This window comes from Orcinus orca, chromosome 12 (genome assembly GCF_937001465.1).
Source record: "Orcinus orca chromosome 12, mOrcOrc1.1, whole genome shotgun sequence".
Classification (NCBI taxonomy): domain Eukaryota; kingdom Metazoa; phylum Chordata; class Mammalia; order Artiodactyla; family Delphinidae; genus Orcinus; species Orcinus orca.
In genome coordinates, this window is record NC_064570.1 from 15822481 (window position 1) to 15843083 (window position 20603).

The 20603-nt window shown below is 45.9% G+C and overlaps 1 protein-coding gene and 1 long non-coding RNA gene across 2 annotated transcripts in view; both read left to right on the plus strand.

Moving 5' to 3' along the window:
- Positions 1 to 1687: 1687 nt before the first annotated feature.
- The window catches only part of ZC3H12D (zinc finger CCCH-type containing 12D), a 44667-nt gene continuing 25751 nt past the window's right edge, over positions 1688 to 20603 (plus strand). Inside the window, exons 1-3 of the mRNA XM_033405170.2 lie at positions 1688 to 1750; positions 12203 to 12376; positions 19715 to 20089. Coding sequence (XP_033261061.1) covers positions 19785 to 20089 — 305 coding nt within the window. The 5' untranslated portion in view covers positions 1688 to 1750; positions 12203 to 12376; positions 19715 to 19784. The remainder of the gene's footprint in view (positions 1751 to 12202; positions 12377 to 19714; positions 20090 to 20603) is intronic.
- Positions 3112 to 20603, plus strand: part of LOC125960664 (uncharacterized) — a 77648-nt gene continuing 60156 nt past the window's right edge. The window contains exon 1 of the long non-coding RNA XR_007470559.1: positions 3112 to 5002. This is a non-coding gene — a long non-coding RNA (uncharacterized LOC125960664). The remainder of the gene's footprint in view (positions 5003 to 20603) is intronic.

The following is a 20603-nucleotide window of genomic DNA, read 5'->3' on the forward strand; positions in this document are numbered from 1 at the left end:
GAGGGGTGGGTTAGGGAGGGTGGGAGGGAGGGAGATGCAAGAAGGAAGAGATATGGGAACATATGTATATGTATAACTGATTCACTTTGTTATAAAGCAGAAACTAACACACCATTGTAAAGCAATTATACCCCAATAAAGATGTTAAAAAAAAAAGTTAATTTGTTTTTATGGCCAGTAATGTTTCCTGGTATGGATGTACCACAGTTTAACCATTCACCCACTGAAGGACAGTGGGTTATTCACCGTTTGGAGCTATAATGGATAAAGCTGCTATTGATTTTTGTGTGAACAGGAATCTTCATTTCTTTTGGGTAAATGCCCAGGAGTGCAGTTGCTGAACATATAGTAATTGCTTGCATAAATGTTTACAGACTGCTAAACTGTTTGCCAGAGTGGTCATACCATTTTACATTTCCAGTGTATGGGTGATCCAGTTTCTCTGCATCATTGCCTATTCGGTATTTTCACTATGTTTTATTTTAGCCATCTGGTAGATGTATAATGACATCTCACTGTGGTTTAAATTTGCATTACCCTAATTGCTAACGAGGTTGAACATCTTTTCATGTACTCATTTTGTCATCTTCATATATCCCCTTTCGTGCAATGTCTCTTCATGGTTTTTTGCCAATTTCTAATTGGATATTTTACTTTTGAGAGTTCTTTGTATATTCTAGATACTAGGTCTTTGTTGGGTATGTTGTTTGCAAATACTTTCTCACAGCGTATTGCTTGTTTTTTTCATCCTGTTAACAGGGTCTTTGTAGAACAAAAGATTTTCGTTTTATTCAAGTTCAGTTTATCAGTTTTTCCTTTTGTGGACCGTGCTTTTGGTGTCAAGAATAAGAATTGTCTAGCCCTGGATCCTGAAGTTTTTCTCCTACCTTTCTTTTTCTAAAAGCTTTGTAGTTTTAAAATTGAAGTCTGTGATCCATTTTGAGTTAATTTTTTTTTTTTTTTCTTGTGGTACGCGGGCCTCTCACTGTTGTGGCCTCTCCCATTGTGGAGCACAGGCTCCGGACGCGCAGGCTCAGCGGCCATGGCTCACGGGCCCAGCCGCTCCGCAGCATGTGGGATCTTCCCGGACCGGGGCACGAACCTGTGTCCCCTGCATCGGCAGACTCTCAACCACTGCGCCACCAGGGAAGCCCTTGAGTTAACTTTTGAGTAAGAGGTAATACTTAGGTTGAGGTTCTTTTATGGATATCCACTCACTCTAGCATGATTTGTTGAAAAGGCTCTGGCAGCTTTTAAAGGTTTTTCTTTGTCTTTGGTATTCTAGAGTTTCACTATGATGTGTCTAGGTGTGGATTTATTTTATTTATCATTCTTGGTATATAATTTCTATGTTTGATGGCTTCATACTTTTCACCATTCTGGAAACTTCTCTATAATATTGCCTCTCCTCTATTCATTCTATTCTTTCCTTTTGCAATTCCAATCAGTTTTTTGTTAAACCTTCTCATTCGGTTCTTTGAATCTTAACTCTCATTTTCCATATGGTGTTTTCTGAATAATTTCTTCAGGTCTATATTCCAGGTCACTGATTCTTTCTTTCTTCCTATAAACATAATCGGCTATTTAATCCATCCAATGAATTTTTGATTTCAGTGATTCATTTTTAGAAGTCCCATTTAATTCTTTTTCAAATTTGTATGCTTATTTTTATTTATTTATTTTGATAGGTAAGAAGCGGATTTATTTAGAGAGAAACACTCCACGGACAGAGCGTGGACCATCTCAGAAGGTGAGAAAAGCCTGTATGGTTATTTTACATTTTCCTTGCTTATTTATTTCCATTCTGTTTTGTTTCCATGGTTACTTAATATTGTGTTTTTGACAATTCCAATATCTACATTTTTTGAGAATTTGAATCTAGTTTTTTTCTGCTGACTTGTGCATAGTGGATTATTTTGTGTTTCTGATGTTTTTTTAAATGGGGGATGCATAATTTGGGACTCCCAAGGTATGTAAATTGAGGATGCTTTTCTCCAAAGAAGATTTCTGTTTATTTTTTAGGCTCCAGGTGATGTTATCACTTGGGGCCATTTTAATTTCTTGGCTTACTATTTCCATGGGCATACATAGTGTACTTTTGAACCACAGAATCTAGTGAGAGTTTACAAAATATTAGGGAAGATAAGTCTATTATTAGGATCTATCCCCATCTCCATCATTGCAGAGCTGGGAAGATGCCTGAAGATTTTTTTTTTTCCTAGCCTAGTCCTTCTCTTCTAATCTCCTGGCTTCATGTGAAAATCTTAGATTCAGTTTCTGAACTTTCTTTCAAGCCAAAAGTCTAGTCTTCATCAATGTCTTTCATCACTGTGGCCTGAGGCTGTTAGTCCCCAGAGCTCTACATTGAGGGCTGGTGGTGGTTTGCTTACCATTTTGTTCATATATTTTTGATCTTGAGGAGTTTCCCCAACTGTCTTACAATCTCATCAATGCATTTAAAGTACGACTGCTGGAACTTATCTGGATTTATCTTACATGTGGATTTATCTGGCATGTGTAGGGAGAGGGGAATGTGAATGGTTACAGTTCAGAATATCCAGCCCACCACACTGCTAAGAGCAGACGTCTCTCTGCTAGTATACATAACCCTTAGCCACCAATAGAAGAAAACTGTAATGACATTACATAAGAAACTGTCACCCTGAATATAGAAAAATAAATATTGTCCACGCAGAAGATTCTAAAATGTGGTTTGAAAGATGAATGAGCAAGAGAGAAATGATTGCTGACTGTGACAGGAGTCATGAGAAGAAAAAACTTACTGATAACTAAAACTTGAATTCAATAGGTTCAGTGGGAAGAATAAAAGTAGTAAAAATTTCTGAACCTATTGTTTCAAGGAAAAACTATCCTTAATTGCAATAGCTGATATCTTAGGTATGAAAGACTCTAGTTTTAACAAAGTTGTATGTATGGAAACACTGAGTCCTATTAATCAGAAAGTGTTTTTAATGGTGATGACCTCTAATTACAGTGTCCATCAAGTCTCCTTGACTAGATACAGGGCAGCTGTGGTGCTATGTTAGTATTACTAACAAGTAGGGTAAAGTGACCATGTTTCCTGCTTCTTCTGTTTTGCTTCTCTAGGTTTTAGGTGAACTCTTAAAACCAGGCTCCAGTAATATCTTACTTTTGCTTAAAAAAAAAAAAAGTGAGCTGTAGGTATATATTTTTATCTTTAAGAGGAAAAAAATAGTTATTTTGGGACAAAATTGCTCATTCCTTGTAACTTTGCTGTAAACTTTCAGGTTTGATCTCCCTTACCCATTGAATTTTCAAAGATTTTGATCGGAACTATTAAAGGCTAAAAGAAGAGAAACTTTAAATAGGTCCATACTTTCACAAATGTCTTTTAGTAAATTGGTTGCTTTTTATTACTGAAAGATATATTTCATACCTATGTTTTCCACTCATCATAAAAAAATTTTAATCTTGAATTTGACATTTCTTACCCACCTAGATCGAGTCACAAAGAATGCATTATAGATAGTAAAATCGAAATCACAGAAGACTTACCTTTCAGTAGCCGTTGCTATGAAACCATGTTTTGATGGGAAATTTTAGAGAAGCTTGTGCTTCCTGTTGTTAAATGATAGAATATGGAGATCCCCTTAATTTTTAAAATTGCCCTTTTTAAAAAGCAAGTAACCTCAATTATTCCTTCTAGTGGGACACTCTTTGCTCTTACCCTACCTTACCCACCCAGGACTGCTAATTAGGTTTAATTTTATCTTTGCTTCCTCTCCTATTCCTTGTGCATTGAATGGGCAGATGGGCAGAGTTTATGAGAGATGTTTTATGTGCAATTACAAGGTTGTGTTGCTATTATTTATTTTACCTAGGACACTAGGATGCTCAAGATACAGAAAGAATCAAAAATATGGTAACTTACGAGCAAGAGAGCTTCCATAAAATGGGAAGTTAGAAAAGTGCCTCTTTGTTGTTGTGAATCTAGAAAAAGACCACAATGACCTCTGGTTCCTGAAAAAGAGAAAAATTTTGTTTAATTTTGTTTCCTCCAGGCAGTGTGATCTGGTGGAGAGAGCTTGGGATTCCAAGTCAGAAAACAAGTCAAAAGGCAAGAGGTGGAGGGAGAGTAATCTGCTGGTCTGACTAAAGCAGAGGACTGTGAAGCAGAGAGCGTGGAAAGGCGGGAGGAGATTAGGGAAGGGAGTGAGCTGAATGCAAAACTGGGCACCTTGGACTTGATTTGCCAGGCAGTGGAAAAGCAGAACATATTCCTAACAAAGGAAGCGGCACTGGGATAGTTGAGAAAGTTACTCTGGGAGTCGTGTATAGTTACTCAGGGGTTGGCACCAGATTCCTCAGATGGCACCGCGTATGATCCATTTGTCATCTATTGACACATAGCCCCCAATCCAGATTTACATCAAAGCAGGCTTCCCAGGGGAGACGATGTATATACGCTGACACCTTCTGCGTTTGATATCCAAGTTGGTGCAGAACGTGGAATGGGCCGCCCAATAAAATTTGTAAAACTCATACAATCTTGGCGACATAATCACTCATTGAGCATTACAGAAAACAATTCAAATATCTTTGGAATGGTGGTAGATGGACATGCTTTTAGTAAAACTTCGATATGGTGTAGGGTCGGAATGGAGACCCCCTGGCTGAGGGCTGCTCTCTTCGTACTGCGTTGGTGGGATGTGTGTGTAGGGCTAGCCTGGAACCGTCCTGAGAACAGGCACCTCGTCAGATTCATCTCTGCACATCTGACACGCAGGAGAGTGCCTCACCTTCGTGGGAAACCAGCCCACAGATTCTGCGATCTCAGCAGATGGCAGTAATGTGGTTTCTTTTGCGGTACGCGGGCCTCTCACTGTTGTGGCCTCTCCCGTTGCGGAGCACAGGCTCCGGACGCACAGGCTCAGCGGCCGTGGCTCACGGGCCCAGCCGCTCTGCGGCATGTGGGATCCTCCCGGACCGGGGCACGAACCTGTGTCCCCTGCATCGGCAGGTGGACTCTCAACCACTGCGCCACCAGGGAAGACCAGTAATGTGTTTTTAACTTTATCATAAGTGGTGTTTCATTATTATGTTGATAATTATCTACTATTCATTCTCTGAAAATAAACCAGAGACACACATTCATGGCCTTTTCCCCTAGCGTGTGCTTATGGGAAAGAATGTGACAGGCATCCCCGTAAAACCTGCTTGATCTTCGGGCTTGTCTTAGATGTCTTCTCGCGGCACACCCCAGCATGTGTAGGCACAGGCCATGTGCATCACGTGCAGACAGCCGCTTCTCGGCCGGCCAAGCAGCCCTTGGGCGCAAGGACTCAACTCTTCCCGCTACACAGGAGGAGTGTGCTTAGCTTAGTCAGCGGTTACCACGGCTAAGAGCCCTGAGGGAAGGCGTTTTGGAGGTTAAGGGGTGTATTCGTTTCCTAGGGCTGCCATTACATATTACCACCAACTGGGTGGCTTAAAACAACAGAGGTTGATTCTCACAGTTCTGGAGGCTAGAAGTCCAAAGTCAAAGTGTCAGCAGGGCCCTGCTCCCTTTGAAAGATCTAGGGAAGAATCTTAACTCGCCTCTTCCTAGCTTCTGGTGCTTACAGCTGCATCACTCCAATCTCTGCTTCTCTTCACCTGGCCTTCCTCCCGGCAGCTCTTCTGTGTCTCTGTATCCAGATCTTTTCTCTTGTAAAGACACTAGTCATTGGATGTGGTGGCCACCCGCATCCAGTGCAACAGCACCTTAGCTTGATTACATCTGCAAAGACCCTATGTCCAAGTAAAGTCACATTCACAGATGTTGGAGGTGAGGACTTGAACATATCTTTTTGGGGGGCACAATTCAACCCACTGCAAGGAGTGAGGTGTTGCAAAGTTCAAGAAAAGCCTCTGTAGCACTTTGGCCAGAGGCCAGAAAAGATGCTGTTAAGAGAATATGGAGCTGAGCCTTAGAGCCCAAGTTTCTAGACGTAGAATGTGTTGCAGGTATTCAGATGTGACCACTTACATCTGCTGTCATTAGACCCAGAGTAGTGCTTTATCTGAACACAAGTATTGTCACTCATTCTACGCCCTTAACCTGGGTTCCTCCACCTGTTTCCCATAGACCTCACACCTTTTGATTCACGGTCTCTCTTCCTTGCAATGGCTAGAGTGTTAGACCATCTCATGTTTCCCTCAAGGCTTTTTGTGAGACAACTACGGACTCCAGAAAATGTGGGTTCCCCAGAGTCAACTGAAACTGTAGGTGTGGTTGCAGCAGCTTTAGGGAGCTTTTCCAAAATGCCAACTTATTATAATTACATAGATGCAATCTCACGATCTAAGTAGAGACTGTCTCCAGGACCAAACACAAAGGCATTCGAGCCCTCAGTCAGCGACTCAGACACTAAACAATGGGGCAACGAATTCGGTAGCCAAGGGTGGAGAAAGAATAGAGTCAGTTGGACAGTGCCCTGGAAAACCGGTACTTTTCTTACTTCTGGTTGGTAAGAAGGTCTGAGATGCTTCAAAGATTAAATGACCTTTGAAAGGCCAGGCTGTTCTCTTTTTTTTTGCGGTACACGGGCCTCTCACTGTTGTGGCCTCTCCCGTTGCGGAGCACAGGCTCCGGATGTGCAGGCTCAGCGGCCATGGCTCACGGACCCAGCCGCTCCGCGGCGTGTGGGATCTTCCTGGACTGGGGCACGAACCTGTGTCCCCTGCATCGGCAGGCGGACTCTCAACCACTGCTCCACCAGGGAAGCCCCAGGCTCTTCTCTTGATAACTTCGAGTACTCTGATACCCTCTGTTTTCCCAACCTGGTAGCTTCATGACGGCCCAGAAATGGAAATCACGACAAAACAACCCATGTATGAAAGAACATATTAATGATTCAGTTAATTGTATTTTAAAAAATGAAAATGCTTCCTAAAAAAAAAAAAGAAGCGTAAGTTTTTCCTGAGCTGAGTTGTTTCCCCTTGGGCCCGAGCCTCAGCCCCAGAGCGCTGGGCATGCTTCCTGTCCCTCTGAGCCTCTGCCTAGATTTCCCTCCATCTGGAATATCCCAGAGAACCCAGCCTTCTCTCGGGACACTCTGGCCTCTCCTTCAAAGTCACCCAAGCCACCCTCTCCTCCACGAGGCCTCCTCCGCCCCTCGTGCAGTCAGTACTTCCTCGTTGACGGAACCTCTTGCCCAGCAGTTCTGAATCAGGGGCGATTTTACCCCCAGGGGACACTTGACAATGTCTGGGCCCATTTTTAGTTGTCACCATGTGGAAGGTTGCGCCGCTGGAATCTAGTGGGTAGAGGCCAGATGAACGTCCTACCCCGCACAGGGCAGCACCCACCGCAAAGAATTATCCAGCCCATGACATCAGTGGTGCCGAGGTTGCTTTAGTCTAACGCTGCTTCACGCTAACATTTACAGTGTCTCTGTCATTCTTTGTTGACAATCATGTCACTTAGGGGGCAGAAACTTTGTTTTGTTGGTGTTTATGTTCTCAGCCTGGTGCGTGGTGTGAAATGAAAGTGAAACGAATTTAGCAATTTTTTTTTTTTAAGCAGTGTGTTTATTGCCTTGATCCCTGCACTTGTTTATGGTAACATCTCAGGTAGAACTCAAAGAAAGTGACACATAGATTTTATTTAATAACAAAAATTGTTTTAAATGCACAATTGTTTTAAATGAGATTATTGGGCTAAGCCAATAACAACTGAGGTTAGATTATTGGCTAAGTGATAGAACAATGACAGCAGCTTCCCCACTTGCTTCTGTGTGGTTAGTGGACGTACACTTCCCTGTTGATGACCCAGAAGGTTGTTCTACTTGTCTCTGTAGCCCTCTGACAGTTTTGCAGTGTTCCCTGGGTGCTAGACTTGGCCATCATAAGTTCTGGTAATCCTATCTTCATTAAAATTTGTGCTCATAATAATAACATCTAACTATTAAGCACTTACTCTATGCCAAGCACTGTTCTAAGCACTCTGTGTGCATTAATTAATTTAATTATCACGATATCCTTGTGAGATAGGTGTAATTATTATCCCCATTTTACACATGAGGAAATGGAGGCACAGGGAGGTTAAATAATTTGCTCAAGGTCACACAGCTAGTAAGTGACAGGGCAGCCCGACTTCAAGTTCATGACACCAAACTGCCTAACCTGATAAGCTTAGACCTTTTCTCATACAATTTGTAAAAAAAAAAAAAAAAAAATCCAGATCATGATAAAAGATCTGATTATGAAAAATAGAAACTTACAACTTTAGAGAAAATCTAGGAAAATATCTTTACAATCTCAGGATAGGGAAGGATTTCTTAAACAAGATTCAAAAAGCACAAATGATGAAGGAAAAGCCAGTAGATTTGACTACATGAAAGGAAAAACATCTGCAGGCCCCAAAACATCATAAACAAAGCTAAAAAGACAAGCATTTGACTGGGAGCTGAAAGCTACAAAAGATATACATATACAAAACATATACAAAAGATAAAGGATTAGTAGGAAGAATATATGCAGGTTAATACCAATTAATAAGGAAAAGACTACGCAGTAGGAAAATGGGCAATAGAGGGAAAAAAGAAGAAAACTGTGCTCTCCGTGAACATATGAAAAAATCCTCAAGTTCACTAGTAATCGGGGAAATAAAAGTTAAAATCACCATGAGACGTGACATACCATTTCTCAAACATCAGGTTGGCAAGAAGCAAAAAGTCTCACAGGCTCAAATGTTCGTGGGGTGACAGAGAAACAAGAACTCCCACGCGCTGCCAGCAGCGCAGTCTCTGGGGAGGAAGCTGGGTGACCTCCAGCAGGGCTGAGCCTTTGCGCGCCCTAGCTACAAACAGCTGCACCCTGTTTCAGCTCACAGAGAAAACAGATCATACAATAAAAGACTGTTCTTGGTGCTCACTGATGCTATACATAGACGGGAGGTAGCCAAGCCAGGGCTCCTGCCCTGGGTCCATCCGCAGGCTCCCAGGGTCCTGAAACAGCCCATGCCATCTGCCCACGCGTTCATGTGTTCCTCTCTGGGGAGGGTCTGTACCCCACATTTAGGAACACTGTCTCAACACCTCCAGGCTGCTTCCTGAAAGTACAGACCTCTGTCTCTTACAACGAGGGCCAGAGTGCAGAAAAAATAGCCTCAGGTCAGACTCAGTGCCAGTCTTAAACAGAGCAGAAGAAGGAAGTGTGCCACTGTTCTCCAAGTCTAATAGCTTTAGAGACATGTAGACATTGACCCAGTTACCTCTGCAAGTGGGAAGCTGCTGTCCTCTTTTCAGTCTACCGTAGACAGAGTCTAGTTTGGGGTGAGTGATACAGTACCTAAAATTGTAACCTCTGGCAAGTTACAACTGGGGAGAAATAACCTAAAACAGTGGTGCAAATCTTTTGGCTTCTCAGAGTGGTGGCAGCTAAGTCATTTTAGCTGTAGAGGAATCAAGGTGAGATTTCTTTAAATCAGATTATGTTATTTAAAGTCACCAGATGGTGGCTCTTTTCTCAGGAAGCCAGCTAAGTAATAATTTTTCTGGTCTACATAACATCTCCAAGATTTCAGACACAGAATTCTAGGATGTCTGCCAAATACTTACTTGTCTGACAGTTGAGCAGATTCAAGCATCTTTTTGGCGAAACTGTTAGCTGCTGGCCACTGTGGTGCCTGTCCTGTGCAGAGGTGCCCCTCGCCTGGGGTTGACACAGATCAGGATTCATAAGGTTCACCGCCCAGGTTCATCTTTTATTAAGTTCATAGCATGGTGGCACTTGACAATCTCCGCAGAGAATTCCTTCCTTGACGGGTTTCTATCCTGTACGTAAAAATATTGTGGCTCAGAATCCGGTATTTGGGAGAGATGGTCCAAGGAGCCCCTTTGCAGTGTGTGGCTCTGAGTTCTATAGCTTTATTTGGCTAGACAGAGAACAAGGCTCTTGGACAACGTTAGGTCATTTCCCCACAGAAACCCTCTCCTGAGTTGAGGTGTGACAATTCCGCTTTGACGGAGGCTTCCAGTAAAGAAGGGGCATTTGATGGCCCATGCCTCTTCTACAGGACTCGAGCTGAAGATATTGTCTGATATGTTACTTAACATAAGGACTTTGATTGCTCCTAAAATTTAGTACCAGGAAAATATTTACTTCTCTTGAAAACTGTGCATGCTTTACTAGGGGGTGGGAGCTGAGACGCTACACGTGACCATGTAAAGAGTGTATTTTGGGGATTTCCCTCGTGGTCCAGTGGGTAAGAATCTGCGCTCCCAATGCAGGGGGCCAGGGTTCGATCCCTCGTCTGGGAACTAGATACCACATACATGTGGCAACTAAGAGTCCGCATGCCCCCACTAAAGATCCCTCATGCGGCAACTAAACATGCCGCGATGAAGATTCCGCAACTAAGACCTGGCGCAGCCTAAATTAAAAAAAAGAAAAGAAAAGAGTATTTTGAAGCCTGATGGCCCTGGGTTTCAATCCTGACTCAGCCACTTACGGAGTGAACTTGGGCAGTTTAGTTACCCTTCCTCAACCCCGATGACCTCATCTCAAAAATGGGAATAATAATTCCTATGCGTAGAGCTATTGTGGGATTAGGAAACTTTGACGGAACGTTAACAAATATACTGCAGGGGCTGGACACATGGCAGTTTATTTTAGAAAATCCATTGTGCCCCACATTTCAAAGCTATGATTAGCGTTCAAATGAGGTGACTATTTTCATCCAGGTTCTAGTACATGTTCTTTTTTTCTTTGAATGATTTCTGATTGTACTTTTATTTTTTATTAATTTTATGAATTTTCATCATTTAAAAAAAATTGGAGTATAGTTGATTTACAATGTTGTGTTAGTTTCAGGTGTTCAACGAAGTGATTCGGTCATATATATATATATATATATATATATATATATATATATATATATATTTCAGATTCTTTTCCCTTACAGGTTATTACAAAATATTGAGTGTATTCCCTGTGCTATACAGTAGGTCCTTGTTGCTTATCTATTTTATATATAGTGGTGCGTTGATGTTAGTCCCAAACTCCTAATTTATCCCTCCCCTCCTCTGATTGTACTTTTTTTAATTTAGATGATCCATTCTATAGGTGCTTTAATATTCCAGACTGCGTCCAATCTTCTGTGGGAGACAGACGGGGAGTAAAGAAAGAAAAGCAACAAAGGTCTGGGAACTTGTGACTTTATTTCCTCGGCACCAACTCCCAGGATCTAAACTCAGCTTGACCATCTGGCTGACTGTGCATTTCTGGACAGGTCACTTTAGGGGCGTTGTCACTTGCTGGCAGGTGGGCTGCTCTGGGATTTGATTGTGTTCCTTCCTCTTATTCTGACCCCTGATGGGCATCCTCCAATGCAGGAGATAACCACAGAGCTCGGGGTCTGTTGCCTGTACCTGTTGAGGCTGCAGCAAGCTGGGCTGCAGGATGCTGGGGTCACGGTGTCCAGGGTTAGGCTCCTCCTGCCACAGTGAGAGAGAAGCAGCTGCACACCCCATACAGGGCTGCAGAGAGGGGAGCCCAGGGTCATATAATCCCCAACAGAGGCCAGTGCCCTGATCCTCGAGCTGGAAGGACTTTGTGACCTGCCTGGGACCCCTGTGATGGCAGGCACTTGCCCACACCCCCCTGCACCGAGTCTCCACAGCCATGTCTGTTCTCTCCCTGCCCTGCCCCCTCTTGGCTCCTGCATTCTGTATTTTTTGTTTGTTTGTTTTGTTTTGTTTTGCGGTATGCGGGCCTCTCACGGCTGTGGCCTCTCCCGTTGCGGAGCACAGGCTCCGGACGCGCAGGCTCAGCGGCCATGGCTCACGGGCCCAGCCGCTCCGCGGCACGTGGGATCCTCCCGGACCGGGGCACGAACCCGTGTCCCCTGCATCGGCAGGCGGACTCTCAACCACTGCGCCACCAGGGAAGCCCCATGCTGTAGTTTTGTTTGTGAAGTTGTGAGCACCCAGCCTCCTAAGGAGCATCTAGGCTCAGATGCTCTTCTCCTCTGGCGGCACGAGTGGGAGCAGCTGTGTCCACTGTCGGAGGCCAGAGAGCTCATGCTTTTGTCTGCGGCCAGCCCTAGCCCTCACAGAGCGTGTTTTGCATGTGGTTGTTGAACTTTGATTCAGTGACTCATGCTGAGGCGCAGGCTTTATCTCCCTCCCTCATCTGATTGCTTTCTTCCTTTCCTTTTTTTTTTTTTTTTTTTAAGTGCAAAGCAAAACTACCTTTGCAGCTGAACATGACTCTGGTGAAAGGAAGTGGAGCTTTGGCCTGAAGTGGCTCCCCGGGCCTCGGGGACACCTGGCCAGCAGGGAGGACAGTGTGTGACCGCTGCTGAGGGGAGCACAGCATCCACTGTGAGGGCCCTCGACACGCCCTGCTGGTGAGTGCATGTCCCCTGGCCATCCTTCAGTGTGACAGAATGCTGTCAGACTTGGGTCCAGGGGTGGGAGGAGAGAGACAGAGCACACGGGGAAGGGGGGGCAGTTCTTGGATGCGTGGCGTCCTAGCAATATCATCTCCTTCAATTACTTTGAGGGCTCAGCAGAAAACAATTAGGTAAGCATCTTTAACCTCCTTTGGGTGAAACCTTGCTCATTCTAGCAAAATTGTAGTTAATGTCAAGAGGGCTTTTGTGTACCTCCCTTGAAGGGTTGTCATAGGACTGAATGAGAATTTGTCAAGTGTGAGCACCATGTCTAGCACATAAAAAAATTCTCAGTAAGCTTTCTGTTATTATTTTAAAAAAGAGGGCTTTTGTGGGAGAAAGATTAATGAGAGGAAGCTCTTCAGTTTAAGTAAAAACTCTTGCTGTGGTCTTTGAAGATGTTTTAATTTTATGAACTCAGAAGAACTAGAGCTCTCAAGCACATCTGAAACCTGTCTCCGTGCTCCTGAAAGTATCTCCTAGACTAGATGCTTTTTGGCAGGTGTCTAGTTTCCTGGCAGATCAGGAACGTTTGGCAGTGGCCCCAAATGCCGTCTCCTCTAGAAGATGACCCTGTGGGCTTCAAGAAGGCCTGTGAGGACATGGAAATAAGTCTTCACCTGATGGCAGTGAATGTAATTTTGGCCAGTTCCCTGGAGCCATTAGAATGCTTGGCCATGAACCCTAAGATATGACCTCTTCTCCAGGGCCAGACGTTGCCAAGGTGGGAGTGCCAACACCTGGCACGTGAATAGGTTGGGAGTGGCAATTTTTTTTTTTTTTTGTGGTACGCAGACCTCTCACTGTTGTGGCCTCTCCCGTTGCGGAGCACAGGCTCCGGACGCGCAGGCTTAGCGGCCATGGCTCACGGGCCCAGCCGCTCCGTGGCATGTGGGATCTTCCCGGACCAGGGCACGAACCATGTCCCCTGCATCGGCAGGCGGACTCTCAACCACTGCGCCACCAGGGAAGCCCTAGAGTGGAATTTTTTTTTTTAACATTTTTATTGGACTATGATTGCTTTACAATGTTGTGTTAGTTTCTGCTGTATCACAAAGTGAATCAGCTATACGTATACTTATATCCCCATATCCCCTCCCTCTTGCGTCTGGGAGTGGCATTTAGTAGAGGGTTTTGTTTTAAACTTTGCTTCAGAGTTGTCCTGGGATCAGGACTGTAAATACTTGTGTGTATGCCTGAAGTAACCTACGACAGCACACAAGAGCAGGAGACAAGTTTGAGGGGAAAACAAAGACCAAGCCAGTCCACCCAGGCTCACAGCTACCCTATTCACAACAGCCAAAGCGTGGCAGCAGCCCAGGTGCCACTTGGGTTGCTTGAGTGGATGGATGGATGGATAAACACAATGTGCTATATACGCACAATGGAGTATTATTATTTCCTGCCTTAGAAAGGAAGGAAATTCTGACACCTGCTACAACATGGATGAACCTTGAGGACATTATGACAAATGAGAGAAGCCAGTCACAGAAGGACAAATACTGTATGATTCCACTTATATGAAGTACCCGGAGAGGTCAAATTCATAAAGACACAAAGTAGAACCGTGCTTACCAGGGGTTAAGGGAGGGGGTGGGGACTTAGTGTTTAATGGGGAGAAACTTTCCATTTTGGAAGATGAAAAAGCTCTGGAGATGGATGGTGGTGATGGTTGCTTAATGCCGCTGAAATGCACTCTTAAAAATCGTTAAAACGGTAAATTTTATATTATGACCACTTTGCCACGATTTAAAAAAATTATAATTCCGTTAAAAAAAAAAAGACCAGACCCAAACCACAAATCTCACGGGCTGAAGTCTTTGCCTCTCTGTGAATTCTTCAAACTCTGACAGCTTCCCTGAGGGCCTCTAGATCTGAGCTGAACCAGAAAACTTCGGCGTGGACCCTGTTTAGAACTTTCTCCTCAGCATAGTGGGTGACTTCTGATGGGTGTCTGTGGTAGGTTTCCCTGGAGCTGGCAAAGGCGACCCAGGAACGGACTTGGGGGTCAGTGTCGTGTGTTGCATGAGGGCTGGCCCTGCTCTGTGGCCGCCGAGCAGCCCTGGACTGCACCCTCTGGCAGGAATTGGGACGCCCTTGGGAGCCTAGTCTCTCCCATCCATTAGCTGTGGGATCCTGGGTACAGCATCAAAACTTCTCTTTCCCTCAGTCTTGTCACCTGCAACGTGAGGAACTCTTTCCATGTCCCAGGGACTTTGGGATTTTCCAAAGGTGACATACCAGCAGGCACTTGTAACTAGAAAACACAGTGCCCATGTGAGCTGCTGTTTCTCTACAGCTCTTATCCCTCTCATTTTCTCATCCTTCTGTTTCTCATTTATTTTTTTCCTTAGGGGCTCTTCCAGCCAGAGGTTACAGCCTTTTTGGCCCAGAGCCCCTCCCTCTGGATTGGCTGATTCTAGAAGACCTGATCTGACCCCCGTTGTTCCACTTGTGAGGTGTCCCTCCCCTCCTTTCCTGCTGTTCTGTCAGGTCCTGAACCCACCTCCACAGCCTTGACACTGAGCACAGAGCAGCGTGCCACACTGACCGTTGTCAGAGCTCAGGAGACCTGGGAAGATTTTCAAAGTGTCACTAATCATCTGTGCTGTTTGTGACTTCCAGTCAAGATTGAGGAAGAAAACTAAGATGAAATTGTTCATACTTTCAGGTCTTAAAAATAGAAAGGAAAAAGTAGCTGCTGGCAGTGGTGCAGCTCAAGGGCCGACACAGCTGAAGGGGGAGGGTTGTGACCTGAGGCTGCGGAGAGCGGCCTCCCACCCCTGTGTTCTCCCTTATTTGGAAATTTTATGAGGAAATGAAGTTATTTTAAAGTCTCAAGGAGGGGGGGGAAGCCTCTGAAGTAGGTGAATTCTTTCAGTTAATTTTGTGTAAAAACAGCCCTCCTGTCCCACACATAGCCTTTCAGAAGTCTGCTCAGAAAAGGAGCCCTGTTGAAACCTGAGGGTTCTGTGGGGAGCTGCCAAGGTCAGGTCCCACTCCCTCTCCCCTGCCCCAGGGGAAAAGGCCAAGTTTTTTCAGTTTGAAAATATTCATGTTTCTGTCATACCAGAACGCAAAGTCACAAAACAAATGTGGACTCTCCTCGTAGCTGTTACTTGGTGACCCAAGAGAAGTCACCTGACACAGTCATATTTTGGTTTTTCCATTTCTGTGATGGCAAGGTGTTGCCTCCGTCCTGAACACAACTCAAAGCAACCCATTATTTTGGGCATCTACTTATGGTCAGTCTCTGCCATTTAGTAGCTGTATAGCCTTTACTCTGTACCACTCTGAACCTCAGTTTCTTCATCTGTGAGAAGGGAGTACTTTTATCTACCCTGTCTAACCACCAGGGATGATGGGAAGTTCAAGTAAGAGTCTCTACAAGAAAGCGACATGGAAACGAAGAACAACGTGAATACAGACTTTTACGTTCGTGTTGCCTGTACTGTCTTTCTTCTCTTTCCTTTTCTCTCGTTTGTGTTCCCTCCCTCTTTTCTTTCTTCCACCCATCCTCTCAAGCCTCCCTTCTCTCTCTCTTCCAAACCCAAATAAGTGCTACAGAGCAGGCGTAAGCAGGGAGGGGTGGAGGTGGGAGCGACTGGGGCCGCCAGGACTGGGAAGGTTTCTCAGAGGAGGTGACAGTGGGGTTCGGTCTGGTGGAGGAGGGGCAGGCGCTCCGCAGTGGGAAGGACCCGAGGGGAGGCCTCCAGGCCTGAGAGACCAGGGTCTTTCAGGGACAGTGAACAATCCTTGGTGTGAGGCTGGCCTGCCGGGCGGGTGAGTGTCCCCTTCCTCTGTGGACATTGGGCCAAAGCTGGACCCCGGCCCAAGGGAACAACCTTCCTCAGAGAAAAGGACTGGCCACTGGTCAGGGAAAAGGTGAGACTGAACTAGAGGTATGTGGCCATTGAGACTGGAGAAGGGGTTGCAGCCGTTGTGAGGGGCCTTGCCTCTCATGCTGAAGGGTTTGACATCCACTATTAAGGACCCCAAAGAAATTTTGCTTATGTGGGTTCTAGCTATCTATGCATATGTACCTTATTAGAAACTAAAACTATGAAATTTAAAAATATTCATTTATTTTAAAATCAGAATAAACCAATTATATTAATATAAATGATGTATTTTATGAAAAAGAACTCTATTTTCCAAAACCCCCCAAATTTGTAAGAAGACTGGCACTGATTCACATTTTTTGCAAATCTCTTTAACAGCCAATTTAATAGAAGACCACTTGCTTCTCATATCTGCTTCCACATTCAAGCTGTCACAATATCACAACAACAGGTACCCTCTGGGATACTTCATGGTACGCTCATGAGAGGATGAGAGTGAAAAAACCCAAATTACACCTAAGCATTATTATGGAAATAGTTTTTACCTTAAAGACTCCCTGAAAGGGTCTTGGGCTCCCCCTGGACCCCACTTTGAGAACCACTGAAGTGGGCTCAGCAAATGCCTGGTGCGTGACAGCATTGTGAGTTCCCACAGCACTTTATCGCATAGCCTGCAGGGCGTTTATCTCCTAGATCTGCAGCCACGTGTGCCCGGTGCTAGCAAGAGGTCTGAGCCAGAAGCGCAGTTGTGCGCTCAGTGATCTAGGGGCTGGTGGAGGGCACGAGGGGGAGGGAAGATGGCCTGGGCAGGGCCCTGACGTTGAACAAAGGAGCAGAGGCTAAGGAAAGAGCTGGAAAGACTTAGGAGGAGACCCAGGCCAAGTTGTACAACCTAAGGGAGAAGAGAGTTTCAAGAAGGAGATGGTCCAAAATTTTTGGATTTAAAAATCACAAGGAAGGGAGTGGTCCACAGAGTTAAAAGTCGCAGAGAGTTTGCCTAAGGCGAGGCGTGTGAAGGTGCCATTGGATTGGGCAGTTAGGATGTCATGGTGACCTTGGGGGCGGTTGTGGTGTTGCAGCAGTCAGTGGGCCAGGTGGGTGGGAGCTGACAAGTGGAGGCTGCAGGAGAGACCTCTCCATTCAGGAGGCTGGCTTACAAGTGCCCTTGATCTGCCAGCCCCAGGCATTGTGAGTCCTGCTTGGGTTCCAGCACTACCGGGAGATACCCTGCAGGAGAGGGGGCGGCCATGCTGGGAACCCAGAAGAGGGAATGTTGCAGAGGATTCCAACAAGAGACTGGGAACTGAGGATAAAGAACCTGTAATACTGAGGAGAGGATGAGGTGAAATGATAGACGTGTGTGAATGTGCGCTGAGCATGAAGTGTAACAGGGAAAGATCGAAGACCATCTAAATTTCCGTCGTTTGGCATATGGATAAACACCATTCATTCATTCATTCAACAAATATGCATTGAGATTCAGCTGTGCCAGGCACTGTTCTAAATGCTGGGGTTATGGTGGGCAGCAGAACAGGTAAACCGGCAGGGAAAGCTTTCCAAAATGCCTTTTTAGTAAGAAAAGTATGTTGCTAAACAATAAGTCCAGAATGATGCTATTTATGTGAAAATCACCTCCTTTAAACAGTATATGTGTGTATCTATTAGATATGCAAGTAAATGCATAGAAAAAACTCTAGAAGGAGACAGGAGAGGCAAGTGGGATTTGGGGTATGTATGAAGTTATATCTTTTTATTTGCTATGCTTCTACATTGCTTCAATTTTTCACACTCGATATATTTTCATGATTATTTCTATATTTTAAAAGGCTTTTTGAAAGATGTAGGTCTCTGTGAGTAGAAAAGAGAGAAAAGACAGAGGGATCCAGTCTGTCCAGAGTGTCCCCTTTGGCTCACTCATCTTTTTCTTGTAAACGTCTGTCAGGCTGCAGCCCACTGCCCAACACTACCCCAAAGGTGTAGGCCAGGCAGCGATGGCTGAGTGGAAAGGATCAAATTTGGGTTAGGCCCTTCTATTGTAGAGGTTCCGTACGATCTGAGTTCATTGCTAGGGAAAGCGTACCAGTGCACAGAGCTGAATTTAGGTCAGAGCGTTGTGCTTCTGGGAATAGAATTCACCAAGGGGCATTTTCCCCTATTTAAGCCGCGGAGCTGTATTAGTTTGCCAGGCCTGCCACAGACTTGGTATTTATTTTATGCACGTATAATATGTATACAATCGGCCCTCCATATCCTCGAATTCAACCAATTGTGGATTCAAAATATTCGAAAAAGAATCCCAGAAATTTCCCAGACCCAGGCCCTGGAAGGCTGAGCCTCTCACCTGCTCTGGCCCTGGAGAAGCTGTCCCGCCACCTGTCCTCCTTCCTGGCTTGGTGGGGCCTGGCTGAGGGGCAAGACTGACCCACGGGGGAAGGGGGAATCTGTACCTGCTGCTGCTTCCTCTGTCTTGGCTAACCCCCGTTCCCCCTGAACAGCTAACCAAACTCAAAGAGTTCCCAAAGCCTGAGACCTGGGCCATTCAAGCAAAACTTAAATTTCCCACGCCCTGGCAACTCTTTACGTGGCATTACATTGTATTAGGTATTGTAAGTAATCTAGAGGGGCTGTAAACTATACCGGTGCATGTGCTTAGGTTGTATGCAGATACTAAGGCATTTTATATAAGGGACTCAAGCATCCACAGAGTTTGGTATCTGCAAGGATCCTGGAGCCTGCCCCCTGCCCCCACTACCAAGGGATGACTTTATAGATTATTTTTAAAATTTTAATTTATTATTATAATTATTATTACTATTATTATTATCATCAACTCCTCACAGTTCAGGTGGCCAGAAGCCTGAGATCACAGTGTCGGTGGGGCTGGTTTCTTCCGAGGCCTCTCTCCTCAGCTGGTAGATGGCCTTTTTCCCCTGTGCTTTCGCGTGGCCTTCCCTCTGTACCCAGCTGTGTCCGGATCTCCTCTTCTTATGTGGACACCAGTCTTATTGCATTAGGGCCCACTCCACTGACCTCCTTTTACCTTAATCACCTCTTTAAAGACCCTATCTCCAAAAAGTCACATACTGGGGGGCTGGGGGCTGGGGGCTGGGCTTCAACATATGAATTTGGCGGGGGAAACAATTCAGCCATAGCAGAGCCTCAAAAACATTTCTTTGGCCTGTGCACGAATGTTCCCAGGGCTGGGCGGCCTGCTCAGCGGCTCTGGGTCCCTCTGGCCCCCTTGCGGGACCGGGAGTGGGGTGAAGGCCTGGGAGAGCCACTAGTCCAGGCACCGTGGTTGCATCGCAGCTCTTCAAGCACACTGAGCCACTGAAACTCCTCAGGGGACCAGGCCCCGACGTGACTTCCTGACAGATAAGTGGGGGGAGAGAGCACCCGTAATTCACCTCCTCTGCCCAGGAAACACCTGATGGATGCCTTTTCTCTCTAGCTCATGCCGGTAGGGCTCTGCCAGGAGGAGGCCGGCGGCAGGACCCTCACGGGGGCCCAGCTGGCACAGCATGGAGCGCTCGAGAAAGATGGAGTTCTTCCAGAAGCTGGGCTACGGCCGGGAGGATGTGGTCAGGGTGCTGGGCAAGCTGGGCGAGGATGCCCTGGTCAACGACGTGCTGCAGGAGCTGATCCAGACGGGCAGCCGGCCCAGTGCCCACGAGGGCAGCGCCGCGCCCCTGCTCGTTCCCAGGGGCTCCTGTGGGAACCCCGACTCTGCCCAGCGCGGGCTGAGGGCGGACCCGGAAGAGGACAGAGGAGGCCCAGCCAGTTCCTTGCGACCCATAGTGATCGACGGCAGCAACGTGGCAATGAGGTAGCTTTCTTCGTCCCCTAACCGCGGGCGGGGAGAACTGCCCTTCTCGGTGGGTCTGTCCGAGGAGCTTTGGAACCCATGGATGGGGCTTGGAATCCCCATTCCATCCCTCAGTAGCTGTGTGGCCTTCAATAAGTCAGTTAACCCCTCTGAGCCTCACTTCCTCCCCCTGTAACGTTGGTCTACAAGCTCCATAGAAGGTAATTGTAAGAACTGGAGCTGCACAGAAATGCCTAGCGCAGTGCTGACACAAAGTAAGTGTTCAACAAACGGCAGCTTTTATCGTACTAACTCAGGAATAATCGGGGAAGAGCCTAGAGCTGGGCCTTGGTGAGCACGGCTCCCTGTCTGGTGTCTGTCCCTAACCAGCTGTGTGACTCTGGGAAAGCTGGGGTATCTCAAGCTTCCTCCTCTGTGACACAGGTCAAGAGAGAACTCTTCTACTCCCCTCAAGATTATGAGAAGCAGATGGGAAAACGTAATACTTGAACCGTGCTGGAAGCCCTCTGCTGGG